The 27,697-nt window shown below is 34.2% G+C and overlaps 3 protein-coding genes across 12 annotated transcripts in view; all 3 read left to right on the top strand.

Annotated features, from left to right (window-relative positions):
- Positions 1-255: 255 nt before the first annotated feature.
- LOC136784918 (protein CWC15 homolog B-like) lies at positions 256-4,142 on the top strand. Its single transcript, XM_066745875.1, has 4 exons — positions 256-387; positions 480-624; positions 787-1,057; positions 1,129-4,142. The coding sequence occupies exons 2-4, from the start codon at positions 494-496 to the stop codon at positions 1,369-1,371; spliced, it is 645 nt and encodes a 214-aa protein (XP_066601972.1). The 5' UTR covers positions 256-387; positions 480-493; the 3' UTR covers positions 1,372-4,142.
- A 2,221-nt stretch (positions 4,143-6,363) lies between these two features.
- LOC136785989 (protein 60A-like) lies at positions 6,364-25,377 on the top strand. Its single transcript, XM_066747393.1, has 7 exons — positions 6,364-7,753; positions 7,831-8,179; positions 15,044-15,227; positions 18,164-18,318; positions 24,156-24,344; positions 24,447-24,523; positions 24,625-25,377. The coding sequence occupies exons 1-7, from the start codon at positions 7,673-7,675 to the stop codon at positions 24,883-24,885; spliced, it is 1,296 nt and encodes a 431-aa protein (XP_066603490.1). The 5' UTR covers positions 6,364-7,672; the 3' UTR covers positions 24,886-25,377.
- A 1,165-nt stretch (positions 25,378-26,542) lies between these two features.
- LOC136772114 (patronin-like) overlaps positions 26,543-27,697 on the top strand; it is a 43,925-nt gene continuing 42,770 nt past the window's right edge. For all 10 annotated transcript variants that reach the window (XM_066724833.1, XM_066724831.1, XM_066724832.1 and 7 more), the window contains exon 1: positions 26,543-26,908. The gene's annotated coding sequence lies outside the window, so the exon portion shown is untranslated. The remainder of the gene's footprint in view (positions 26,909-27,697) is intronic.

The following is a 27,697-nucleotide window of genomic DNA, read 5'->3' as shown; positions in this document are numbered from 1 at the left end:
TACAAATAATCTTGTTTTTTGATAACTAAAGCCGAGTAAAGCGCTCTGTAATGTAGGTATATACGCCTTCCCGTAAAGTTCCGTTTAATGGTATGGTCCGAAGAGGGCGCCAGCACATTTAATTCCGGTTAGGTGTATGTTATAATGAGGCAAACATATGAGACGAGTCATGAAAATAACCCCGAGGAACAAACCGTGAAGAATCTCCCCCCTTTAGACCTCAACCCCCTCCCCCACTCCCCAGGCACCAACCAACGCTGACCAACGCTACCGCGGCCACCGCGGGTACCGCCGCTACTAGCGCTACTGCCGGCTACTGCTACAATCAGTACCAAACCCAACCAAACCAATCAGTACATACAATCGACTACAGTGGACTACAGTCTGGTAATAACTAACAACTCAAAACTATTAAATTTTTACGGTTTTGATTAAAAACGACAATTAATTTGATTTGATCCATTATTCTCGTTTGGCAGAAACAAACAAGAATATGACAACTGCAGCTCGACCAACTTTTGATCCTGCAAGAGGTGGTCAGGGTCGGGGAGAAAAAGATTTGAGTGCAATTTCCAAACAATACAGCAGCAGAGATTTACCTTCCCACACAAAATTAAAATACAGGTATAACCATAAGTTTCATTTATCCGTCGATGTATACTTTTCATAGCTTATATTTCGAAATTGAAAAATTAATCATTTAAAATAATAGTTTTATAATATAGAAACGAAAATAACCTTTCAAAGATTAAAATTCTTGGAACTTTCTCCTTTATGTTTTCATAGGGAACATGGACAAGGGACAGTTGAAGAACTCAGAAACAGAGATTTTCGCAAAGAATTGGAAGAACGTGAAAGGGAGAAGGAAACAGTAACTAGAAATAGTAGTGGTGCAAAAAGGCTAAAGCTTGATCAAGTACCAGCAGCAAGTTTGGATGCAGATGATCCACTAGATGAGGATGATTCGGATTCAGATTCAGAAGAGGATAATGCTGCGGCAATTCTTCATGAACTTAATAAAATAAGAAAAGAAAGAGCTGATGAGCAAGCTCAAAAAGTAATTTGACTTAATTTAATACAAATATAATCAAGAATATCTTTAATTAAATCAAATTTTCATTTAAATAGGAATTGGAAAAAAAACAAGAAGAGGAGAAAATAAGAATGGAAAATATTTTATCCGGAAATCCCCTCCTCAATTATGCTGCTCAGAGTGGAAGAACCGATATGAAAGTTAGAAGACGATGGGATGATGATGTGGTATTCAAAAATTGTGCTAGATCAGAACCAAAAAAGAAAACTGAATTGTTTATCAATGATTCTTTGAGAAGTGAATTTCATCGTAAATTTATGGAAAAATATGTTAAGTAATTTAATAGAAATACTTCTTCAATATACATATAACTCTTTATATGATAAGCTATTATATTTAAATAATTTAAGTAATTTCATAAATTATTTAAGATGAGTGTTATTCTTTCCATGTGAAAGTTAAAGCTTTTCCTTTAGTCTATTTTGTTAATATATACATAGCAGGAAATTGATTTGTATTGTTTGGCTAGCTCTACTCTATTTTTTTTAGAAAATTTATATACTTCACTTTAGCAGACAACATACAATGTATTCGATTAATTTCTGTAAAACATAGATGCATCTAGAGTGAATGATTTGAAGTGAAATTTCTTTTACAGTTGCTGTGTCTAACCTTTAATTTTGAAATTATATAGGATTAAAAATTCCTGATTTCAAAACTGCTTATTAGCGCACTCTGTTCTCGAGTGATGCTTGACCTGTGGAGAAAGGTTATCTAATAGTTCTACCTATAGAATATTTTAAATCCAAGAATTTTTAATCCCATAATAATTTACTAGTTAAGGGATAGACAAAATAATTTGTTTAAGAATTTTATTCTTTGATTCATTTGCTATGTATATTTTTATCTTAACAGCAGTTATTTAAACACCTTACATACGTTTGTATTGAACAAATTCTTTACATTTAGATATTATCATAATTAACATTAAGTATGCTATGGCAAATTGATTAGTATGTGGCTCGACTGTAATGTATATGTATACATTTTGTTGAAAAAGTACAGAGTTATGCTAGCTGAACCACATAAATCAATTTTTACATAGTATAAGTAAAAGAAATAAAGCATATTATAACAATGGTAGAAATTGTTAGAAATTAAATAATTAAAAAGGATAGGAGAAAGAATACAATATTTCTCAATTGTTTTTAATAATGACACGACATCATTTAAAATAAAGAATAGTTAAATATATATACTTTTTCATGTTTAAAATATTTTTGGGCAATTGATGTATAATAAGAAAACGTTACATCTACTGTTTATAAAACATTGAATCATTCCATGTTTCCTCGGATGAAAGATGTGAAGTCATGTTAGTTAAATTAATTGAAATGGCTTGTTTTCGTTAGTATATAGGTTTAGATCGGCTTCCTATTTAATTATCTATATTTTCCTGTTGCCAGGAGATTCACACCATTCCTCAAAACCATTACCACAAAAATTCCTCTCCTCATACAATTATAAACTATAAAAGATGCCCATACGTTATCGAATCCCCGTAAAAAATTAACTTTTATCTTTATTTTACAACGTTATTAAAGTAGTACCTCTTCCAAATTTTATCAAGAAATAATATGTTCATAGGAAAATTGTATGTAAAAGAATCTCGACAATTTCAATACGTATAATCGTACATGTCGACTGTCTATGGGACAGTATGTAATTAGAAACATAATTATTCATTTTTAAATCCGTTTAAAAATTAAAGGAGGAAAGGCACAAACTGTATTACTCTTTAAGGAAAAGAAACATGAAAAGAAAGAGAAAAGTAATTTTTATTCTTCCTCTCTACATAAAATCTTGACACTGAGCATACATTTTATAATAATATTATCTGCTTTAAAAATAATATATAATTACATTAAGCTTCAAATTACTAATTTGGCATTACAATAATCATTGGAATAGTAAAATATCTGCTCTTCCATTAAAGAAATTTAGGTAGTATTACAAGAATTCTATATGATTAATTTGAAAGTGAGCAAAATTAGATTTGCTTTCACTTCATCAGGTCCTCTGATCACCCTATTTGTTTCACATTCACCCTTCCAGCTTTACAGTAATATCCACATCGTAGGTAAAATCGTTAAGTTGATCCAGTTTCAACATATTATTTACAAATCTTCGCATATTTAATAATATTAATTTTAAAAATTCAAATTGCATGTTTCTATTATTATAGTATAGCAATAGTATTTTGAATAATTTTTATTTTTTTCATTTTATAATAAATTTTGTTATTTTATACTACAAATATTTTTCTTGCGAATCAGAAACCAATATTGAAATTAAAATCGGTCTGCAAATAAAGTTGTTCTCGAAAATCAAGATTTCAAGTAAATCTGCTCTGTTATATATATTGGTATCTACTTTGTTCCTTAACCTTTAGAGGGCCAGGATTTGAGGTGACATACGACCCTTAGAAAATGGGTTGAAAAAATACTTAATACCATGGATTCATTACCTACATAGAAAGGCCGATTAAAAGTTGAAAAAATATATTGATTTTCCGGGCCTTTACAGGTTAAGAGCTTAATAAAATTCCTATCACTTTTTTGGCAACTGTTTATCTTATTAATAAAATATACGATTAGCCAGTCTAAATTCACGAGGGTCAATTTTAATCAGTTTAATAACGACAGATAAATACAAATATATTTAGCGTTAAAAGCGATCAGTGTGTGGGGCTAAAATTATGTATATATAATATTATCTATAGAACTGAGCAGCACCTATTTGTGATCTGTATTTGACTATTGTGGACTTATGATCCGTAGAACTGGACATTGTGGATTTTTAGAAATGAAATTACAGCAATTACTACAAGTGAAAATGCAATAGAATTACAAGAATTCCGAAAAAGAGTATTGGGCGATAGTGATTGGCGTTCATTCAATGTTATTAGGTCGGCGATATTGCGCGCGCGTAATCGTTAAATTAGCATTGTATTACAGTAGTATACATATGTACATTTTAATTGTCCTGAATAAAAATTATCGTCGCCCTTTTTAGTAGCAGTTTATTGTTACCGATGGAGCGGTATATATGTATAGAAACGTTGGCTATTTTATTGTACAGGATGTTTAAAAAGTTTGGTCATCTCAAAGGTAAAGCATTTTAAAAACATCTGCATAAAACCTCTAAAAAGTTTTTTCAAAAATCTGTTTGATGATTATACTAGTTTGATCTTTGGAGGTGTAATGAAGCACATGCAACGGTCAGCTTTATTTTTTTTTTATTCAGAATCTTCTATTTTTATTGCATGTTATTGAAGTCTATTTCAAGAGCTTTCCAAATCCATATATTCATTGTTTTTATTTCAACTCACTGTTTATGAGATATTTAGATCGAAAATTGTATATCATTGTAAGTTTAGCTGAAACAATGTGCATAGCCGCTACACGTCCACATACATACATATATAGTTACTCCTCTACGTATATATGTTTTTAGAACGAGATTGCTTTTAAAGGATTGGATGAAATAAAATTAAATGGACTAAAATTGATTTGATTGAAATAATATCTATTTATTTAGAACAAACATTTTTTAAAACTTATTAAGTAATTATATTTATTTGCATCAATAGATATTTCTCTCACAAAGTGTATTCATTCCGTATAGTTGAACACAGTTAAATTCATGTGAGGACGTTAGTACTTCATATGCATACTGCTATAGTACTATCCTTCCTTTTTAGTTACTTAGGGTGGAGGTTTCTCGTATACGTGCACGCAGTTACATATTCTCGCTTATCTGCCATTGTGTGTGGATGCAGGGAGCAAATATATAGCCATCTGATATATTTTTGAAAATATTTGTTATAGAAATTCTATAAGGGGAATATATGACATAAACCAGGTACGCTGCCTAAAGAAGATCATTATGTTTACACTCTTATTTAAACATTTAGTGACAATATTTTCATTTAGTCATATTAGTTCAATGTATATATACGAATATAAATTAGGTGCATTTCTTTGTGAAAGACGAATTATACATAAAAGCTTCAACAATCAAATTATGTTTGCCAATGCCGATATAAATGTAGAAGGTAGGTTAATCTTATAATTCAAACTCTGTTACAAAAATTTCTCTCTATTTTTAGTATCATTTAAAATTAGTATTATTTCACTTTATTTAAGCCGTAATACAAATATTTTAATATACGATAAAATTGTCAAATTTCTTAATACTTTTTCATCTTCTGTGGTTGATAACATTTGTATAGACAAAATGAACTTTATGGTTTATATTGTAGCGTTGATCTACCTTGCCTAAAAGGCTGATCCACTTTAGGCTTATCTATATACGGGGAAAAACGGGCCAAAGACACTTTTTTTCGTATAAAAAAAACTTATGATATTAAATAATGTTGAATGTTTTAATGCTTTAGAGTTGGATAATACCCTTAAGTATTTACAATAAATATTATCATTACTATAGTTAAAGTCACATTGCAGTTTTCTTGATCTATAAACTTTAAGTAATTCGTAATGTGGGCCACCTTCCCCTGTAGATTATTTTTTAAAATGTTTAAGTTTCGAGATATTCAGGTGTTTCCAGATGTTTCATATACCCTTAGGTCAGGCGTCGTATGTATAAAAAGAATTACCCAAAGAGGATTTATAATGAATTAACTTTTAAAAATTCTTGAAAAATAAGATGAAAACTCAGATATAAATAGATAATATAATGATAGCAGCCATGAAAGTAAAAGTAAATAGCACCTAAGAAATTAAATAATAGAGAGAAAGAGAGAGAGAGAGCAGGCGAAACCAAAAAGAGACTTTCATTATTACAAAATACTGTTTCAGTATTGAAAGTATTTATTTTTTTGATCTTCCTAAACCAATAATTAAATTGTAGTTTAATCTTAAATGTTATTTATTTAAGTAAATCATAATTCAATGAAATAACATTTACTATTTGCAATCAGTTAGTATCCTAATGTCAATCAATTCTTTAGTTTGATCAATTTATAAACTTTTGGTGGAAATATTAACTAGTATTTCTCTCTACGCAAAAAGGGAAAGGGAAAGGGAAAGAGAGAGAGAGAGAGAGAGAGAGTAGTTGGAGACTTTAACGAGGAACTATGAGATTTGTGAGTTTGAAAAGATACAGTCCTGGATGCAGCAGCGGTGGTAGCAAGGATAGATGGACGGGCGGATGAACGGCTCAGGTCGGGATGGGGAAAGTTCGCGAAGAGGAAAGCTCATGGGTTGGAGAGGTGAGTACCGATCGACTGAGTGCGCGACGAGGGAGTCGAGTCGGGACTCGGGAGTCGGGACAGTGCTGCATGCCTGGCTGGACTCGAGTGACGCGAGAGAAGAGCCGAGCGGCGAGCACTGGTTGGCCGTACGCACGACAGGGGAGTCGACAAGATTGTCGATAGAGAATAGAGTCGAGTCGGACCAGTAGTACTGCCTGGACCAGAGTAACGCTGGAGGAGAGCCAGGGCGTTTGAGAGGAGGGACAGCGAGTCGTATAGGAGAGGCAGAGATCTAGATAGAAGAATCAGAGACTTAGAGTCGAGAAGAGCCAAATGCTAGAAAGTTAAAGAGGAAAGAGAGAAAGAGAGGGGGGAGGGACATACAGAGAGTTGAAGATGAGAGATAGAGAGTGGAGAGGAGAGCTAGAGTTTTAGAAAGGTGAACCATTGGCTAGGGAGTTAAAGAAGAGATCCAGAGGGTTAGACAGGAAAGGCGGAAAAATAGAAAGAACTCGAAAGTTGAAGAGAAGGAAAGCCAAAAATTTATAATAGGAAGATAGAGTTAGAAAGGAGAAGCAAAGTACTGGAGTCGAGTCGAGTACCGATCGACTGACTGCGCGACAAAGGAGTAAACCAGACTGACGGGAGAGTCGAGTGAGCAGAGCACAGTGCTGCTTGGACCAGAGTGATCAGAGTGACGCTAGAGGAAAGCCAGAGAGCTGTAAGGTCCAGTACCGATCGACCGAGTCAACGACGGGGGAGTCGACGAGATTGCCGAGTCGAGACAGTGCTGCCTGAACGAGAGTGACCAGACCAGAGAGTCCAGCCGGATGAGAAACAGTGCTGGACAGATACGGAATGAACAGTGCTTTGTCAAATTCTATTCTCTCGCCAGTTCGGCCGTTCTTCCTGCTACCACTTCATTTCAAACATTAACAACGCAATCCAGTTACAATTTGATCGCCTTAACACAACTTCCCTAAAATCTATCAAAATAAATCTCTACTCCCTCATAAATACATAAAACTCATGAGATTCTAAATTTTTATTAAAGTGCAGTTTTAGTGAATGCTATCATACTACTATCAACTGCTGAAGTAGTTTTCGGAAAATTTTGTTTGACAGTGTGAAAAGTGTGTTTGTTGAAAGCTGAAAGTTGAAGAAGTGTTTGGTATCGGAAGTTTGTTTGTTATTAGAGATAAGTGTGAAGTTGAGAAATTGTGAAGAGGAGGTGAAGGAGGAAGAAGAAAAAGAAGAAGAAGAGGAGGAGGAATAAGGAGTTAGTGCAGCGAGCTGTGGCGACGAGGTAGAGGCTGCTGGTGGTGGCCCTTGGTGGCCTCCACCACGGCGTCAAGGCCGGCGACATGTCGCCTGGATGGAACCATTCACTCCTCACCCTAGTCCTCTTCAACATGTTAATATCACATTATGGTCCAACCATCACCGTAAGTTCTTAATTTTCGATTAATTGGTTCACCAATGACGACCAAATTTTCCTAAGACGAATTCTTCTTTTTTTCAGAGAGCTGAGAGGATCAGTGGGTTGTACGTGGATAATGGATTGGACCAGACGGTGGTACATAGGGTGGTTAGCCAACGTGAAAAACGCGAAGTCGAACATGAGATTTTGAACCTGCTGGGATTACCCGAAAGACCTCGTGGCGCAAGCCACAAAGGTCATGGGGTCAACGGAGATCGTCCGCAAGTGAAGAGGTCGGCTCCAAAGTTCCTTCTGGACATCTACAAGAATGCCCTCGAAGAGGATGAAAATGATAAACCTATGAAGCACAAAATCAGCGAGTTTGACCTCAGTGGTCAGGATCTTCGTGCCATCGACCAGAGTGACGTCATCATGACCTTTGCAGCGCATAGTAAGCGATCGTACCAATTATCCATCGATGCACCACATACGTTTCCATACCAGAAGCCTATTCTCATGAAGAATCACGTTTTCTTATCCCAATTACCATTGCTAAATGTAGAATCTTCAAGTGATAGAAGAGATCAATTGAATTTGTTTAACGAAAGGAAATGTGAATCGCGTTAATTGTTAGAAGAGGGGAGAAACGTAGCTTCTAGTCAATGTTTTGATTGATTCTAAAAGATAATTTAAATGAAGCTTCCTCGTTGAATACTTGGAAATGTGTGAACGCACTTTCTACTGGCTAGGATGCCACTCGTGAATGATCTTATCGAAGTAACGTGAATTCTTCTAGAAAGTTCCAGGAAAATAAATCTCACAAGGACACTTCGCAAGTCCCAAGAATTAAATTCCAAAGAGAGGTTTGGCCCTACAACTCGTTGTTTCGTTCCACTATTCGATGCGTGCTTTTTCTCAAATGTTGTTAATGAAAATCTCCTTGAAATTAATTAAGTGAATCATTAACAATGCTCTAATTAATTAATTGACATACTCATTAATTGTCTTATCTGAAAGTCCTTCGTTGATTAATATTTGTAGTAACCAACATCTTCAAAGATTTGATATTTTTGTAAACTTTTATTTACTAAATTGCCAATCTTCTGGCAAGTTCATTGAACTTTCGGTTGGAAACTCTCGAAAGGGAAAGAAGTTATTTTTGAAAGATTTCACACGAGTGTGACTCGTAAATGAACATCGAAATCGGTATACGAATTTCGATATAGTTAATCGAGAGTGAATATATTTGAGACATCGTGTTGCAAAATTGGTTACATTGGTTTAAAAAAAGTTTTAAATTCAAAAATACTCAAACCATTGGATATTACTTGTATTTAATGAAACCAGTATAAAAATGAACAAGATATATCATATAAAATTCCTATTTATCATTTAAAAATTTCAAAAACCCATTTGCTACAATTAAAATACGCTTGTCATTTAATTTAAAATAATGTTTTCTACGTTGAACAAGTTTTGCAAATGAACGCTTCATTTATACTTTAGAAAAGCTAAATTTTTCCTTTAATTTTTTGCGATTAACAAATATTTGTCTTCCAAATGCATCGTGTTTAATATTAATCTGAATGATCTTATTTAGACAAAAACAAAAAGTACTGCCTAACTAAATAATACGACAGACATGAAAAAAGCAGTCAAAAGGTCAAAGCTCGTAGTTAAAACTTTAAATTGCAGAAACCTGTTTCGTCGAATAAAAAGTAGAATCGGGAGAGACATCCGTGACATTTGATAAAGGTAGGAAGAAGGCACTGATAAGTGGTGAATGGGAAATTGGCTACGGATAGTTAGGATCCTTCTAGGTAAAGAATTAGGTTGAAAAGGTGTTGCGTGTTAATCTCGTTATCCTTGTAGGACTACGGTGGGTTCTTGGAAAAGGTTCTTGGACTTGAAAAATGTTTCAGACTTTTCGATATATATGCGTCATGCATAGAAATTGATAGCCATATATAACCATTGGTTGTATAGCCAACTTGGTACCAAGATCTATATACAGGTTGAGTTATTTAACTTGGAATATCAAAATAGTTTGAAAAGTAAATACTATACAAAAACATTTTTGGCAGATAAGAGTTATTTGACTCTTAGGGGTGAAGAAGGTTATGCCACTGATCTAACTTTGGGGGTACATTTGAAGGTCATACAAAGGTGGTTTTCAGTGTTACAAAGAAGAGATCACTAATTCTGTATTGCATATTCTTATAGCTATTCACAAGAACTGTCCTATATATTGTTTTTATTTTTCATTTTATCCAATCGTTTACGAGATATTTCGATTTGAAAGTATACGCGTGTGAGCAACTATACGTGCAGCGTGTACACAAAGCTGTCAGTGGTCACGCGCACTATTTCAGCCAAGCCCACAACCGTATGTAATATATTTAAAATCGAAATATTTCTTAAATGACTGAGTGAAATGAAAAAATAAAAACCAGGTCTAAAAAGCTGCTGAGATAAGTTACAAGAATAGAACTAAAATTTGAGAGTCCCATTTAAAAAACTTAAGATGACCTTCTGATAATCTTCAATTGACCTTCAAGGTGAAACATAGATTACTTTATGATTCCCGTAGAATCAAACAACATTTATCTAAAATGTTTTGCTCCAAACTATTTACTCTTTTTAAGTTATTTGAACTTTCTAAATTAAAAATACTCACCTCGTATACAGGCATTTTATAAAAAGATCATGATAAAATAAATGGTTTCTGTTATATATATTGCGTTTCTCGATTGATCGATCAAATTGAACGATTTATGCGCCTCTATCCTTCCTCAAAAAAGTTATCAACATCTACCAATGTTAAGTAAGCCTCGACGTTTTTCTCAACCTTTTGCAAGAAACGCTCTTCGGGTAGAATTCTCTAATTTAGCAAAAATGAATTTATTTTATTTCATCTCGTTAAATTTTCTATTTGCTGCGTGCATACTTACATAATAATATTAAGATGATAATGTACACTATACTGTATCGACGTATATATAGTGCCGGAGATATTCCGAAAATACTTAGTTACGAGAAAATTGTTATATATTGCAATTTTGTTGAAACTATTTTTACATTGTGGAAGTACTAGCACTATCTATTTTTAAATTTTGTCATTTTGGAAACAGGTTTTTCGTGTACTAGGTCATATATACAAAATATATATATGATTTAATACACCCCAGTGTGTGAGCATAACAATTTATTTATCACTCTCGTGTAATAAGGGATATCAATTTTCTGCCATGGAACAGTTTTAAAACTCTTTTTCAATTAGATGCAAAAAATTTAAATCTCTTATAGTTATGTGGACCAAATAAATTTGTGTTCCGCCACCTAAGCCAAATTAAAGTAAACGAAATGTATGGCATATATTCACTACTATACATTCTCACCTTAATGTGACTATATTGATATGCACGAGACCAATGAAGAAATGATAAATTAACTAGAGGCAAGGGCAATATTTCTATTTGACCACCCGATAGCATTCTATGGAAGGTAAAAATGTCTCAACCTGGGACCCTTTGAATTCTCTATTCCACCGTGTCTATTTTGAATTTTTTTCCCTGCTACCTATGATAGGACTTTTACTCGATTTCAAAGTGTGCTGACATTGGAGGAAAAAAACCTCAGTGCTTCAGAATATGCAAAATGCAAAAAGAAGTTGAAAGAAATTGCCAACGTTTCACAAAAAATGGAGTCAAAGTTTCCAGTTTACAGTGAAAGCTGCTCTTTCGATATAATAATAATTTAAGCTGTTTAAAAAATCCTAAATTAAGTGATAAATGAGAAATATAAACTGAGGCAACGTTTCTGTCCAGCCACGCGACAGCGTTTTGTAAAGAGTAAAAATGTCTCAACTTGGAACCCATTGAATTCTATTCCACCTGGTCTATTTCGAATGTTTTTTTTTTTTCGTGCTACCCATGATGGGCCTTTTAGTCGATTTCAAATGGTGCTGACACGGGAGGAGAAAGACCTGGTGGGTCTGAATATGCAAAGGCGAGATGGGTGAAATGGGCAGCGTTTCGCAAAATCGAGCAAAAAGGGCTGAAAGCAGAACTGTAAGAAGAAAGGGAATTGTGTTTTTCTTTCTTTTTTACATGTGCGTGTGTGTTTGTATCGTCGTGTGCGGCGCTTCGAAATTCACTGACTGCGGTCACGATCGCGGCTCATCGATTACTCGCATGAGAAATCGTTTTGCAAACTTCTCGGCTAATAGGATCCATTCTCCAGCGATGGCTCGTGTGAACAGCATCTTTATTGCGTAATGTCCTACAAAATCCCCTCTCCCCCTCTTACTATTCTAGTGAATTAGTAGTCGGTGTATCACAATTTTTTAATCAGATTGAACATCGCAATTTGCTTTTGAATTAGGGTCGATTTTGACCTGGCTTTTTGTATATTGTAAATAGGATACCAACCGTCATATTACTCGAAGGAGCGTAAAAAATATGTTTACGCTCGTTCAGTAGTTTTACACTTGTTTGCATAGACAATTTTTAATCTTGAAATATCTAACTAAGATTGCACCCATTACTTCGCACATATTGGATACATTGAAATAAACGCTAATATTATTTAAACCTGTGTTTAATAAAAAAGTCTAATTTTTTATAGTATATATTAATATTACAAACACATAAATCAAGTTTATATATAGAGTTTACATGAAAGAGGACAGTTTCCTTGAAAAAATGAATGTATGGTAAGCGTGTATATATGTATACATCTGTAATTATTGGTTCCATGCAAAGGGAAAGACAAAGGAAGAATAATTTTTTTCTTTACACCGTTATTGAATGGATTATGCTATTTTTGCATGGGGCTCACCAACTACCGATGCTTACATAGGTATTGTACCCCAGTAGTGTGCATCTAAAGTTTCAAACATGTCTCGCGTAAGTATTTATAAATATTGATTGTATGATTGAGGGGGGGGGGGGTTGAAAGAATAATTTGTTAGTTAATATCGTTATTAAGGGAGTTTTATGGTGATTTAGTAATTGGCATGGGTTTCGCGAGTAGAGGAAGCATGCAGTGTTTGGGATTTTGTGGTGGTTTCGTGGGATGATGAGAGGAGGAAGGAAAGGGAGGGGGTAAAAAACAAAAGTCAGAGAGCCGACCGGGTCCCAGGATGGTTCGAAGCTATTCGGGACCACCCCGAGAGCAAGGATCTGTCGGGTGAGCGGGTAGAGAGGGTAGGGAAGAAAGGGAACTGTGTGTGTGTGTGTGTGTGTGTGTGTGCTCGCGGCAATCAGTTGCCGCTGGAATGCGACCGGCTGAGAGAAACAAAACTAATTTTTATGCCCTCATCCACTCGTCCCCTCCACTCCTCCCTCCTTCTCTACTTTCTATCATCCACCACTGCGGCTACTTCCTCTTCTTTATCTTCCAACCAATGCTTCACTATTCCACCACCCACTCATATATACTCTAATTTTCTTCTAAACTGAAATCAAATAAAAAAACAAAATTTGGATAGTATCAATTTGTTTTTTCGGAAATTGTTGGAAAGTATTGTCATAGTTGAATTAAATTAAAAGATATTTCTTTCATAAAATGTAAAATAGCTATCATATATATTTAAGATTTTTGTGGAAACTACATAAGTCAATTGCATAAAATTCGCATAATATAGTAATTAAAATACTGTGATTGTTATATAGTAAAATTTCATTTGAACTGTTATTAAAAATCATATTTCTAATTTAAAACATTCTTATAAATCTTTTCATTATGATTTAAAACCATTTCTACTTTGCACGATTAGGTGACTTCAGTTGTCATAAAATCACTTTAAAGAACTGAAAATAAAGAAAATTAATTTTCTAGCATCTACATTTTCTTTTACTTTTTCTATATGATACATTACGTTCTTCTTAATTTTAAGATTCAACATTATTAATTGGGCTTCGAATCTTACGCTGTTTTCTCATAATAAATACAAATTTAATGGCAAATTATTATAAAAAATGAAAATATCTATCAAGATTCTTTCCTACAGTCTTCAAACATAAAAGTTATTTTAAACTCAGGTTAAAAAATGCTAAAAATTTGGCTAGATAACAGATTATTTCGGTTTACCTTTCTAGGCTGAAAGGTTGACGCTGATGAGGCTGGATAAAGGATGATTTCATGCTGCGAATTGGCCATGCCTCGTTTCTGGTCACTCCACAAACTGTCGTCTCACAGTTAAAATGATTTCTGTATAAATCCATGAACCAGCAAATCCAAGAATCGCTACTTATCAATCCAATTAACGCTCTTCCTTATCATATCTCTCCAGGCTAAAGATATTTCATCAGCCTTCGTTAATTTTCCCTCGAGACAACGCGACCCAACAAAAAACTAAACAAAAAATACTTTCACAAATGGATTTTTCTGCTCCTGCCTATTGCCTAACTCTTCAGGGTGCAATTCAACCAGAAGCTACTTCCGGTAGGATTATCAGTGATGGATGACCTTAGGACCCACTGCTACGAGTAGTTTCACGTTGAAAATTTCGGGAAATAGTCCGAAATTTGTGAAAACTTTCGTTTTATCTATATCTACTAGCAAAGATAACAAGCGGCTTATTGAGGATTTGAAAAGGTTAATTGCCCATCGTAAATTCTTCTTGTCTTTGCACTTTCTTCCTTGCTTCGTCACGCCTCTTCCTCAGGAATGTCTTAACGGGGGAAGCTTTCGAACTAAGCCTTATATCTTTACTCCGCAAATACTATATATATTTATATAATTATAAGGGACTATTAAAAATATGCGAGTTTTAGCTCGACCCGTTATTTCGCTTATAAAAGAAAGTCTTAAATTTATTTTGGCAAAAGGCTCAATTGAAAATCGTACAAGCTAGAGTTAAAAAATTATCAATTTGATTGCGCATTAGTTTTTTTACGCATTCAAGACAACCCTGGTCGTACCTTGCTACTGTATTTTAAATACATAACAAAATGAATGAGCTTATTTTTATCGATGATTTTAAAATCCGGATAATGTGAAATATTTTTAACCAAAATATGATTTGGTTTAGGGTTAATTTTTTAGTAATTATATAGAATACAAATAGGTCCAAAAGCCTATTTTTTAATTGAATTTATTAAACACATAAAAAGCTAGGTTTATATATTTTGTTAATCAATAATAATGCCTGATTGTGAAAGCATAATTTTTGACTATGATTTTTCATTGGCTTCCTCCTATTTCCACAAAGCATTTTATGTTTTGGGATATGGCATCAACGCAAAATGTGCCTTACCGCATAAATTGTAAAATGAAAAATTGTACAAGATTTGTCATTTCCTTTCTGCAGATCATCGTGTTCCTGGAGTACGGCACGAACGTGGTAAACGACTCTGGTTTGACGTATCTGAGGTGCCAGCAGGGGAGAATATAATTGCGGCTGAACTTCGACTTTATCGTAACATGGAAGTTAAAAGAAGATACCGTGGATCTTACATGGTCACGGCCTACAGAGTGCTCAGAACCGAAGATGGGTGAGTCTTTATAATAAAATTACTTTTTGTGCAATTTATTCATAATAAATTGCCATAAATACTACATAATCCTTATGGTGATAGTTTAGGAAAACGTTTCCTACGAATAAAAAAGGGAGAATTAAAGTAGATGAAAAATAAAATAATTTCAAATATAAATTATTTATAATATACATTAACATGAAAAGAAGTATTCCATATAGTTTTTGGTACCTGTTGAAGGAGGCGTTTCATGAATGAAAAAACGACGATTAAAGTAGAAGAAGAATATATAAAGATGAGGAGGAGTAAGAGAGGATGGTCCATACAGGTAGAACAAATACCTGAGATTTTTTTCGGCAACTTTGAGAGGTTCCTAATTAGGAGCATGATGACTATGTCAAAAAATAGAGAGATTCCTAAGAAGGGACACGTAATTGGTCTAGGATAGACCCCCTTTTCCCCCTCCCATTTAAGAGATGGCCCCTTTTTCGGAGTACCGTTTTTCCAGCAGCAGCCTTCTTCCTTCGGAACGGTTAAAGGTTATTTCGACTCGTCTCCCGAATGGTAGCCAGCATCTCTTCGTCAGGTAGAACAAATACCTGAATATTTTTCCGGGAATCGGATATACCCCTAATTGAAAACCTCTAATAAAAAAGCAAAAAATACTTTTCCACTCTGCATGTATTTTTTCGTCCCTACGTCCGAACATTATACACTTTTCAATAAAATTAAACTTATTCATTACGTAATAAGAAAAGTAGTCAAATATCAGGCGAACCAATATTGTTACACAAAGAAAACCCTAGTCTCGCTCTCAAATTACATGAAATCTCAAATTATTGACTTCATCCACACATACAATTATTTTTTTTGCCATAAAAAAGAGTAAGACGACGATTGAATTAACGTCGTACAAGTTAAATCGATTTATATAAATTGTGATATTCCAATGTCAGAAATTTTCATAATTTTACATAAAATTTTCTGAACAATTCAATCAATAACAATAACATTAATGTTTACTCTTCGCTTGATGATTAAACTGTTGAAATCTGCAAATGGATTACATTGATATTAAGAATTATTTTCATCTCTCTCATATCTCGAATTTAAATCGCTAAGATATCGAGATTGTCGAGTTTACCCGCAATTACGCGTGTCTCGTTTCATAAATGAATAAGTCGAAGATACAAATTTTGGTCGTAAAGATTGAAGAAATCGAATGAGAGATGTGGTAATTCAAAAAGGTGGAGCCAAATTTTAAATCTGTTCCTTTGAGTTTCGGTTTTTTTAGAGAGCTGACCGAAATAAATTCCCGGCGCAGGAAACGTTATTCCGCAAATTGAGGTAAATTAAATATCTAGACGGAGAGTCCGAGGAGTTTAACGCGAGTTACTCCATGCCTACGCAGTTACGACCTCCTTCAGTCCCCTCAGCATCTTCTTTTGGCTTCTTCCGTCAAACTCCTGACGCATCTACCACCCCCTGCTCCCTTCCCTTCCACTCACCAGCCTCTCATCTCGTCATCCTCCTTCTCCACTCCTTTTACCTTCGTTCCGAGACAAACTGGCGACTCTGCTTCTTATTTCTTACGCGTGTATACAGGTTTCCATTTAAGCATATTCGTCAGTACCTAGCAGCTTTTATCCAAGAATTCTCCTTCAAAGCCTTCTTCTTCTTCTTCTTCCTGCGGTAAAATTCTCACGTCGAGAAATATTCATACATTAAGCTCTCAAATATTTTCATAAATATCTCTTGTATCAATACCTTATGTTAGAAATTGTTTATAAACATCGAATCTTAACACGGGCTTAAATTTTCATGTTTCCTAAGAAAATTGTTATATAATAATATATTAATGCTACGACAGAGATTGTTGAAAATTGATCGATGCATTTTATTGAAATTGTGTCTAGTCGAATCTTCGGTTTAAAATCTACAAAATCACTGCAAATATTTGCACAAGATTCATTGCAGAGGCTAAGACGCAATTTTGCGTTATGATAGTCACTCGTTTAAATGAAATTCATTGACCAAACACAAATCTAATTAATATAGCAAATTTCGCGTGACTGATATGATCCAACTGTTGAATAATGTGGACTGAAAGATTTCATTTTATTCTTTTGATTGACTAAATTATATAATCTACGCGCTGATCTGAAGTTTTCACTTCACATGCAATTAAGTAATCTGTCATTTGTTGAGCAAAAAGCGAAAATTGTTCAATTTAATGCATTTTTTTCCTTCACGCAAATGATAAAAAGTAATTTGTTCAACGTTTAAGCAGTATCCTTGCGGCAACACGATTAAAATTCAAATTGTTATTTGATAAATGGCGTCAACGCGTTTCCGGGTATAATGAGTTGGTTTTTCAAATTTTCTTCTATATCTCATTTACCGAGCCGAGAATTACTATACCTTTGTATATAATTTTAATAAGTTTTGCTAGCTGCGGTGCTTCCTATTTTTATGCGACTTGAATACATATACGTTTGTTTGCACTTATCTAACTTTTACTACATTTGTGTGCTACGATATTTTCATTCTATAGTGTACTGAATATTAATTCTTATTTATTTTCTTTTTTTTTTATTTTCAACTTTAATATAGAATTTATTCTTGTAAAATAAATTGAAAAATTACAAGTATAATCCATTAGAAAAATCAAGATATTGTATTAAAAATTCTTAGAAACACAATATTCGTTTCTTTTTTAACGCACAGGATTATTTTAAAATAATATTATTTATAAAACTAAATATTAATCTGATAGATTAAATTATACCCCTGATAAATGTAATATTTAAAGGGAGTGGAAGCAGGGGGTGGAATGTACTGCTGAGAAATAAATTGCTAAAAATGTTATACGTAATCTTTTTATTTAAGAATTTAATCTTGAATACTGCATTAATTTCTTTTTTATTTTCACCTCTTTGTTTTGTGTTATTAAGGACGCGAGAATTGCAGTATGTCGATGCAGTAAATACAACTGTAGGACGAGAGGGTTGGCTAACGTTAAATGCTACCGAAGCCCTTCAACATTGGGTAAACAATCCCGAAGGGAATCGAGGACTCTATTTGTCTGTTCATCCTGCTGATCGTTCTGGTGAGTACTTTTGTTTCATCAAATTCATATTCCCAACACTTCTTTGTAAACAAAAATAACATGTACCTAAACGGAGAGGAATATTAATTGATATTAATAAGAAAAACGTTTATATTAATCAAATAATTTCAAATTGTACCTAAATATTAATTAAAATAATCATAATTCATTTAAATTAAGAATATAATTAAGATTTAAAATATAAATTCTGTATTTCAAAATTTAAAAAAAAAATTGTTCTTCGCGATAGCTGAATGATGTTGTTTATGTAATGTGAACTTAATATTTGACTGAGGATATAATTATTTCATAAGAATCAAAGCCATTACATGGAAAGTTTTAAATAAAGATTATGGGAAAAGCAAATAATCTTTAGAATAGAGAATCCATTTGTCACACGAATGGGAGGATTCTTGAATATATTATGAATGAGAGAGATACAGGAGGAGAGGAAAGGAGAGACGAGGATGAGATGTGTTGGCGTCGTTTTGTCTTGCCGCAGCAGCGGTGGCATCGAAAGATGAAGGTGCCTGTTTCTCCAGTGAGGAAGGAGAAGGACAAAAAGAGAGGATAAAGTCAGATGGTACGATAAGGCCTCTCCTGGATTCAATTCTGCCACCGAATACGAGATGGAAGATTTCTCCACCCGATCTTGATAGTCCAACTACACCTGTTACAGCTCCTCGTCTAACAGATTTTCAATCTTTTGCCTTGAATAACTTCTTTGTTATTATCCAACTGCCCATCGTCCAAACCCATATTACTCCCTTATCCTTTACACAAATGTAAAATGGTTAGGTCTGTTATCGTTTTGCCTCTGCATTGTTACGGTGCCATCGTATACGAAGAATAAAGAGAATTATGAAAGTGCAGAAAGAATTGAATCAAATAGAATTTCAGAAAACACTTTTTGAATTTTTGAGAATTCAATTTGAAATTTTTCTATAAATATAATTTAAAAATCCAGTATTATTATGAATTATCGTGGTACTACGTAAATGGTACGAATAAAAACAAAGTATGATCAAGGTTGGATTTAAGAAAATTTCACTTTTTCACCTTTAGTTTTAATCCTAATAACACAAAATATCCATAGGACATCCTCGGTGCATCATTTGGACATGTAGATATATTCAGAAAGTTCCTAGAATATTTTCATGAAGCTTGTACTAGTGAAATACGGGCCTACGTAGAAATTACTGAAATTGACAACCATGCACGCCAATACTGTCTGTCTATCTATCATCTGCCTGTCTTGGCCCAATACTCGACCATCAATTGACATCGTAGCTCCAACATGGATTGCTCTGCTGATTCTGTATGAACGCGTAAGAAAACACCAGGATAAAAATTATGAACTACGTTCTTTGTGATCTCATAAGGATGCAGTACTTTAATCGAATGTCAACTTGTATAGCTTAAATTTAAAAAAGAAGTTAAAAATCAAAATGACATAAGTTATAGGTTAGCCGAGTGAGTAAGAGATTAAAGTGTTGAGCGTATGATCACAGGGATTCTCTTCCAAATTAGAAGAAAACAAAAATAAATGTTTTTAAGTTACAGAAGTTTATAAAATTGTAAAAAGCAACAAGTAATATACATTATAATTTGTTTCATCCTCCTATGCGCATGCATGACTTAATATTAGCAGTCACGCATAGGCTCAGCATTTATGTCGAATGCTGGGACGACGTTACTATCATAACGTTTTCCAAGATCGTCTCAAGTAATGCTGCAACACTGGGCCAATCTTGATTGAATAGCCGTCAGTATTGGTCTATGCATGGTTCGATCATAAAATCCAACATGGGGAGCTCCTTTAAGATTGGAGTGTGTAGAGAGTTTGTTGTTTGCCGCGCCTAGATCATTTTGTTGCTAGCCTCTCTCACCTGGTGCTCCCTCTCCCTCTCCCTCTCTTTCTCTATTTCTCTCTTAATCCTACTCTTGCGGTTGGAGTCCATGCTTCTCCGTGCCTCAGCACAACCGGTTTACCTTTGATCATTCAATATAAAACACATCAAGGAGCCACACACCTTTGCGCACACGCCTCCCCCCTTCCTCTCTCTTCTCTATTACAGTTCAGGAAAATGATTCGTGACCACGTATCTTATGAATATAGTGGATGACAGGACCGTGGCTGTTTGCCAAGAAATAGGCTTCGTTTCCCTCCAACTATAATTTATTTTCTTAATAAAAGTTCATTCTTGCTGTGTCTACCGCCTTTGTTCAATACCGGTTCCAATTAATTCTTTGCCAATTTATTTATTAACTTTAAAGAATTACATAATTTGTAAAAGCCAATAATAACTGATAAAACAATAAAGGGAATGGGTATGAAACATAGACAAAACGTATTGGGATATACCTGAAATGGTATAGAGAGGAGAGACCAATATAGAGCTGATACAATTTGCAAAGTTCCGTAAGGGAAATAATGAGTGTATTCATCTTTCGTAAATAATGGCAGTAATACATGCAAGTTTAATGAGAAATTTGTATGAAAATTGATTTGAGTGAAAGTATATTGAAATATACATAAAAATATTTATTTAGTAAATTAATATGTAATTCTGGAAAATCAGGACAACGAGTAATTAAAGTTGTATTGGATTTTTAAATTTTTTTGTTGAGGCTTGAAAAAGTTAGAATTACCATATCTTACTTTTTATCGATGCAATTTACGATAGTATGTGAATTGCACCCGCCATATTGCCCCCCCCCCCCCCTCCTCCACTCTTCTTTCATGTCAAATTCCAATAGTGAAGATCAATTTTAATTAAGACTAATTTATTTAAATATCCAATAGGAATAACACTTATTCACTTAATGCAAATTAGAAAGAATGCAATAAAATATATTCAATATTTACCAAGCAAAATTTTATAAGTTTACCAATAGATGGATCAATCAAGGATAATGTCGCCTGAAAATTGTATTTTCTTGAAAATTTTACTTATACTTCCAATTGGTGTTTTTCGATTGTTAAATGTAAATTGCACGATTTTAATAATTTTGTGACGGTCGTTTAACGGGAGGAAGTTGGGTGCGGAAAACCAGATTGTTTCGAAAGTGGCCTGGCGTTGACTCGTCAGTCGAGTGTACTGCGCACAGCTCCATCGAACAGCCGAGCCGACTAACGTAAGCCCACGCTATACACGACGTCCTGCTTCACTTGCGACATTTACGGCCGGTTGTTCCACCTATTGGTAAACATCTTGCTGAATTTATCGACTTTGGAAGGCTTCAAAAAATTCAAAAAAATTTACTATAATTTTTCATTTAATTATACCAAATAGATAAATTTTTTCAATAAATAGAAAAGCTAGTTCAATCTAGCTGTTTTCCGTACAGCACCTTCGATGTACTCAATACACAAAGTTTGTACTCGAACTGGAGCATTTTTACGTACACTGACAATATTTGCACATGGATCGTTTTAAAGTACGCCAACATATTGGACGAATCGAGTTCATATATATGTGTGTGTGTGTTTGAAACTGTGCAGTTGTTTGACGAGTCGACATTGGACGATCCGCGACCAAAGCGTATGACTGCACGTTGTTCGTACTTAAAGGCTGCACGAGTCTTTTGACTATATGTACCGACATCGAACGAATCGTGCTTAAAGCAATGCTCTAGACAGTAGGCAGTCTTAACGAAAGAATCAGTCAGTGACGCGTCCTTGACTCTCACAGAGACTTGCGAAACTCAGCAGAGAAGTAACCGCGAGATTCGTCCTTGAATCTCGAGTCAAAATGAAATGGGAAAGAGAAGCAAGTTGATAGTATGGTTTTCATAACAAAAAAACTTAAAGAGCGAAGGAAAGAAATTAATAAAACATTGGATGGCCTCGATGATCGTCGATTCTGCAACCTTTCAAGAAGAGCATCTTTTCAGTTCCGATAGCTGATTTTCTCATTTGAATTCGTTTTTCATTCGTGTCTCGTACAATGCGTGAAGCAAACACGCGGAGAACCTGCTAATTTCAGCTGCAATTTTCATCCTCTGTCTTTATTTCGTTGGTGAAAAGGACAAAAGATGATAGCTTAGTTCTTCAGAGGAATATTTGAAAATGAAGAGAAAATTGAAAAAAGTAGGAATAAGGAGGAAGAGATTTTGCGATGTGCATGGCTGGTTCGTGATCGTTGCGGCAAATTCTCCTTAGGCTGCAACAGCATCTCACGACTGCATATGTAAATATTCATTCTTACGGCTTTTGCCGTGAGCCATAAGCTATGTCGAGCTCTCGAGAAAGCTAGTAAATTGGCCGGCAAGAATGCACATTTACTGTGATTGCGCTGGACACCTGCCGCTGCAATGCGCACTTTGCACGTCCTTACAAAACCCCCTCACGGCTTAAGCCACCGACTACTTTTCCCAATTCAACATCCTCCTATATTCCTCCATTACTTCCTTTCCACGCCTCAATCTCTGACCCAAAAAAATATTACAATTTATCTAACATGTTCCTCAAACATTTTTAACGCTGCATTACAAAAAGACGATGAGTTTGACATAAAGAGAATGTAGAAACAAGTAAATAAATTAGGAAAAATCAAGATTTCGCGCTACTCTTTAAGTTTACAGCGATTACAATCGAAACACGAATAACATGGAAAGGAGTGGAATGAATAATAGACTTGGTGAATAGCAAGAAATGCTTCTCTCCTATACTGCAAGTCCGTACGTTAAAACTTCAAACTTAGGTTTAAATTAAATTATTGCAAGAAGCACCGATTGTGATCCTTTAATCAAATCTTTATTTAGTTAATATTTTTGTAGCTTAGTATGAGATTATGAATATACATAATGGCTAACGTAAATCTGGGATTGATAATTACTTGGTTAGACGCGTATAAGTTTTGTAATGATTGTTTTTATGTGGTTCTCACTATGCCTAGTTTGTGCTACAAGTTGCCGAAGCGAACTCTCTTGAACCGTCAATGATACTATTGATTAGCTGATTAATAACAACAGGCAAAGCGCCATACGAGATTAATATTCAGCGCTATCAATGGTATTTCCTCGAAACGATTTGTAATTAATCTTACTACACCAGCTATGTCACAAGCGTTTCACCTCTAATAATTTATTAGCTGAGTTTTCTTATCGTATTTTGATTTAATAGTGGTCAATGATAAATAAGTTAGTTTACCAATACTTACCTTTTTTACTCGACTAAAACACAAAAAAGAAAGATTTAACATTGATAGTGTTAAAAATTTTAATTTAATATTATAACTCTTAGCGTAACATTTAGCGATGGACAATTTCATCACTAGGAAATGTTATTTGTAAAGCATTATTCTATAACATTTGTGCGAGTGTATATATATATATATATATATATATAGTTATGCAGGTAAAGTGTAAGGGGCCAATGCATTGGAAAATCGTTGCTGGATAATCGCATTTATTTCTGAAGTGAACGGCTTGACGGGTTCCAAGCTGGCTGACTTGGGCGTTGGGATTCTTAAACATTTAATATTCATGAAGGTTGACTATTAATAATCCTAAGAAGCGAGGCATTCTAATAAACATGCGCGCAAATGTAATACTTGCCTGCATTCTACTTACGAAGGCAAATGAGTTTGTAGAATTCACCGAATGTGATTGTGATATTCAGATATTATAAAAATCCATCGCTTCCTCTTTCTAAATGGTTTCTTTTCTGCTTACCTCTTTCTTTTTTACCTACGGTACAATGAGTTGGCGTCCGTTCTATAAATATCATCATAACAAAGCGAGGAAATTATATATCCGTTGATGGCATATATTTTTCCATACTGCATAGGTTGCTCGATCCTAAAAATAAATCATTTCGATATTGATTTCAGTACACGAGATGAAGCCAGAGGACGTTGGGATTGTTGGATTCAGAGGTGATGCTGATAAACAACCCTTTATGGTAGGATATTTTAAGAGCTCTGGAGTTAGGGAAAGAAAGATTCGACAAAAACGAGACGCCAGAAGGAAAAAGAAGAGCGATTCGTCTAGTTTGGACTATAGAACTAATCCTTATACAGGTATTAAAGACTAATGTTTCTCTTGTTTTTTTTTTTTTTTCAATATTCACCCGGCGTTAAATGGTAACTTTGAGTTATTTAAATGAAAAATAACCTTTGCAGATCCGGTAGTCCAGTACAATTCCAGAACGTGCAAGATCCAAACGTTGTACGTGAGCTTCAAGGATCTGCAATGGCAGGTGATGAGAAATACTATTTGTTAGATATATGCAAATGTTATATCGTAAAAAATCTCTATCTTCAATTTTATTATCGAATAATGAATATTGATTTGCCGCAGGATTGGATTATTGCGCCGGACGGCTACGACGCATATTATTGTAGTGGCGAGTGCAATTTTCCACTAAATGCACACATGAATGCCACTAATCATGCAATAGTGCAAACTTTAGTTCACCTGCTTAATCCAGGAAAAGTACCGAAGCCCTGTTGCGCACCGACCAAACTTTCCCCCGTCTCCGTCCTGTACTTTCTTGACGAGAGCAACGTCATACTTAAAAAGTACAAGAATATGGTTGTCAAAAGCTGTGGTTGTCATTAACCTGAGCTAGAAATATTTCTCATCCAAAAGACTCGTCACCTTCTCTTACTATTTCTTAAGACAACACTGTAACAATTATTGAAATGTTAATCAACGGTGAAATGTCCAGATTTTTCTCTTCCCACGAAATAATTATAATCTATACGTTATACTTGTATAAGATGGCCGACAACGAGCTGTAAGTGCCATATTCTTATTTTTCTCTCCTCACCCCTTCCTCATCGTTCGCCTTTTTTCAATTCATACCGGTCTCATCCCAGATTTCGCATATTTTAATTCTTTATGCAAATTATAATAATAATGCTAGTTATCACATAATGGAAGCCACGATTTTATTCTAGTTTTCATCATCTATTTAAATAAACGTAGGAAACTTTTTTTACGTACTAACGAATATAATTTTTATATGAAAATTTGTTATCAATGCAATTAATTTATGTAATCAGTCATATTTATGATTACAGTAGGTATAAACTATATATTTGTAAGTTTTTTCTTGCACGTTTATTTCTTTTTATAACCCAGAAAAGTTTTTGTGCAAAGTTTTGTCGGTAATATATAATAATACTATAAGGACTTTCTTAATCATTAATCGTATTATATTGTTTTTGCTTGCGATAAGCAATCATTTACATTTCAATAGTTGTATAATACTCTTATTCAAAGAAATTAGAAATTTACAGCATTAATTTATACGTGATTATTATATAGGATTTTTTATAACGTACGTATGCACACGTCTGGTAATAATGCTAACATTAATTTTCTAATATCATGTACATAAATAAATCATTTGTTGTATATATACTATATCTAAAAATATATGCAACGGTTTAATAATTATAAACGATGTAAAAAAACCGATAATATATGAGTGCATCACTACATTTAATAATGCTTGTCTGTACACCCAATTGAAATCGATCTTTTAGTTCAATCTTGATTGATATTGATTAAAATGTACGAGCGAAAATGATTAAGTAAAAAAATTACTTGTATTAGATATAAACAAACGACATAGGGCCTACACAATGGGTATAAGAGTCATCTCTTATTCTTTAATTTATTAAGTAAACGTGTGATAAAAATTGATACAAGCGGAAATTTCAATAAAATATTAAATTTAATTGATTTCCTATATTTAAACAGGAAACCCGAATACCGACGGAATCGCTTTTATACAGTTTGACATACCGGCAATAGATGGCGCGTAAAGTAGCCTCAAAGTCCTCAAACCTCAAAACCGTTGAAACATTATTCAGTGTGCCTTTTTTATTACACATTCTCAAGTATTGATATATGACTAAGGCAGTAGAAATTAATTAAAAGAAAAGGCCAAAAGAGACAAAAATATATAACCGCTTCCTTTGCACCATATATCTCTCCAACTCTCCAGAGCCCTATCACCTACACTTTTCCACATTATCTCTTGATTACGCATACCTCTATGCATTTGTGTAAATAATGTTAACACACAGATTCATTTACGTTTACATATACATCCGCAATAGGTCATAAGCACGACGGTGGTCATAAGTATAGAATAACGTGAAGATAGTTTAGAGTTAAGAGGTTTACAGCTGAAGTTCAAAATGGCGAATCGAGATATTGCGGTTTCGAGATATCTCGAAAATGATCGAAAAAGATGGTCGTTTTCACCATGGACGGCGAAGAACGTGCCGTGGTTTCGTAGTTTCTAAGAAAAAGTTTTTCGCATTGACCACGGGCTCGGTATCAGATACTGCCCTTGAAAAACTAAACTTTCACGTCATCCAATTGTACAGCGTAAAAGTTTGCCAAACTGGATTATACTGACTGATAAAACGTGCTTACATTGAGAATAATTTTGTGTATGTGTGTGTGTTCGTGCCTGTAGTGATATCCTTCCGTGATTTTACTGTCAACTAACCGGAAATCTTATCTTCCTCGGAGAAAGGATCTTTTTAACAATAACTTCAAAAGAGATTAAAGAAGGTTTAGTAGGGAAAAGGGAACCCTTTGGACCGCAAGAATTAATGTGACGGTAGGTACGCCCCTTTTGCAGCTGCCAATTTCATTTCTACAACATCGAAATTCTTTACTATATACTGCAGCCTCTCAATTGCGATTTTTCCAATTTGGCCCATGACAATTGACTGAATTTCTAAATGGGCTCACACATTTTCGAAGTTTCTTATAAAATCAATAAACAGTTACCTACAGAGTATCAGGTCAGAGTCGCCAAAAATAGCTAATTTCTGGCAGGATTATTTGCTCCTTTTTTTTCAACCGGTTTATTTTTACAAATTTACCAATTCTCATCATTAACTTAGCACTAAGAAAGTTTAATTGGGAAAATTAGTTTTCATCGCTTTCTGGTTAGTAAAGTATTTTAATTCAATTGGATCTTAATTTTTTATGTGACGCGTGTGCCATTATATTGCGTGTGAAAAAGTGCCATTTGCTGCGAGCCAAGATGCCAAGATCCGATGCAGGGAAACTGGGATTCACAGTGTCAAACTAACCTCACTTTTAGTTGTAAACACCTACATAAGTAGAATTAAGTAAACAAAGGTTATGTCCACCCTGTTTCCTCGAGTTTAAAATTCAAAAGAAAGAGCGCTTTTCAGAATTAAAATCAGCGAAACATAGTATAATATAATGCATGATCCACTCGATATTAGAATGATATTTAGCAAACCCATCATTCCTCGCGAAACATTTTTCAAGTAAGAAACTCCCCGTTTGGCGTATCGCAATTGAAAGCAGCATGTAGTAAGTGAATTTCTGAGCCTTGTACTTTTGCTTCAGTGCACAAAGGCTCGCAAATTAA

Source organism: Prorops nasuta, unplaced genomic scaffold, assembly GCF_024137725.1.
Source record: "Prorops nasuta isolate Cenicafe-Biocafe unplaced genomic scaffold, Cenicafe_Pnas_1.2 PNAS00003, whole genome shotgun sequence".
Classification (NCBI taxonomy): Eukaryota; Metazoa; Arthropoda; class Insecta; order Hymenoptera; family Bethylidae; genus Prorops; species Prorops nasuta.
This window is presented reverse-complemented; position numbering and strand designations above follow the sequence as displayed.

Bases quoted from the DNA above. Each gene is read 5' to 3' on its own strand.
- LOC136784918 (XM_066745875.1), top strand. From the start codon at position 494: ATGACAACTGCAGCTCGACCAACTTTTGATCCTGCAAGAGGTGGTCAG. The intron at 625-786 runs GTATAACCATAA...ATGTTTTCATAG, and splicing joins CACACAAAATTAAAATACAG to GGAACATGGACAAGGGACAG. The intron at 1,058-1,128 runs GTAATTTGACTT...TCATTTAAATAG, and splicing joins CTGATGAGCAAGCTCAAAAA to GAATTGGAAAAAAAACAAGA.
- LOC136785989 (XM_066747393.1), top strand. From the start codon at position 7,673: ATGTCGCCTGGATGGAACCATTCACTCCTCACCCTAGTCCTCTTCAAC. The intron at 15,228-18,163 runs GTGAGTCTTTAT...TGTGTTATTAAG, and splicing joins GTGCTCAGAACCGAAGATGG to GACGCGAGAATTGCAGTATG. The intron at 24,524-24,624 runs GTGATGAGAAAT...GATTTGCCGCAG, and splicing joins TCAAGGATCTGCAATGGCAG to GATTGGATTATTGCGCCGGA.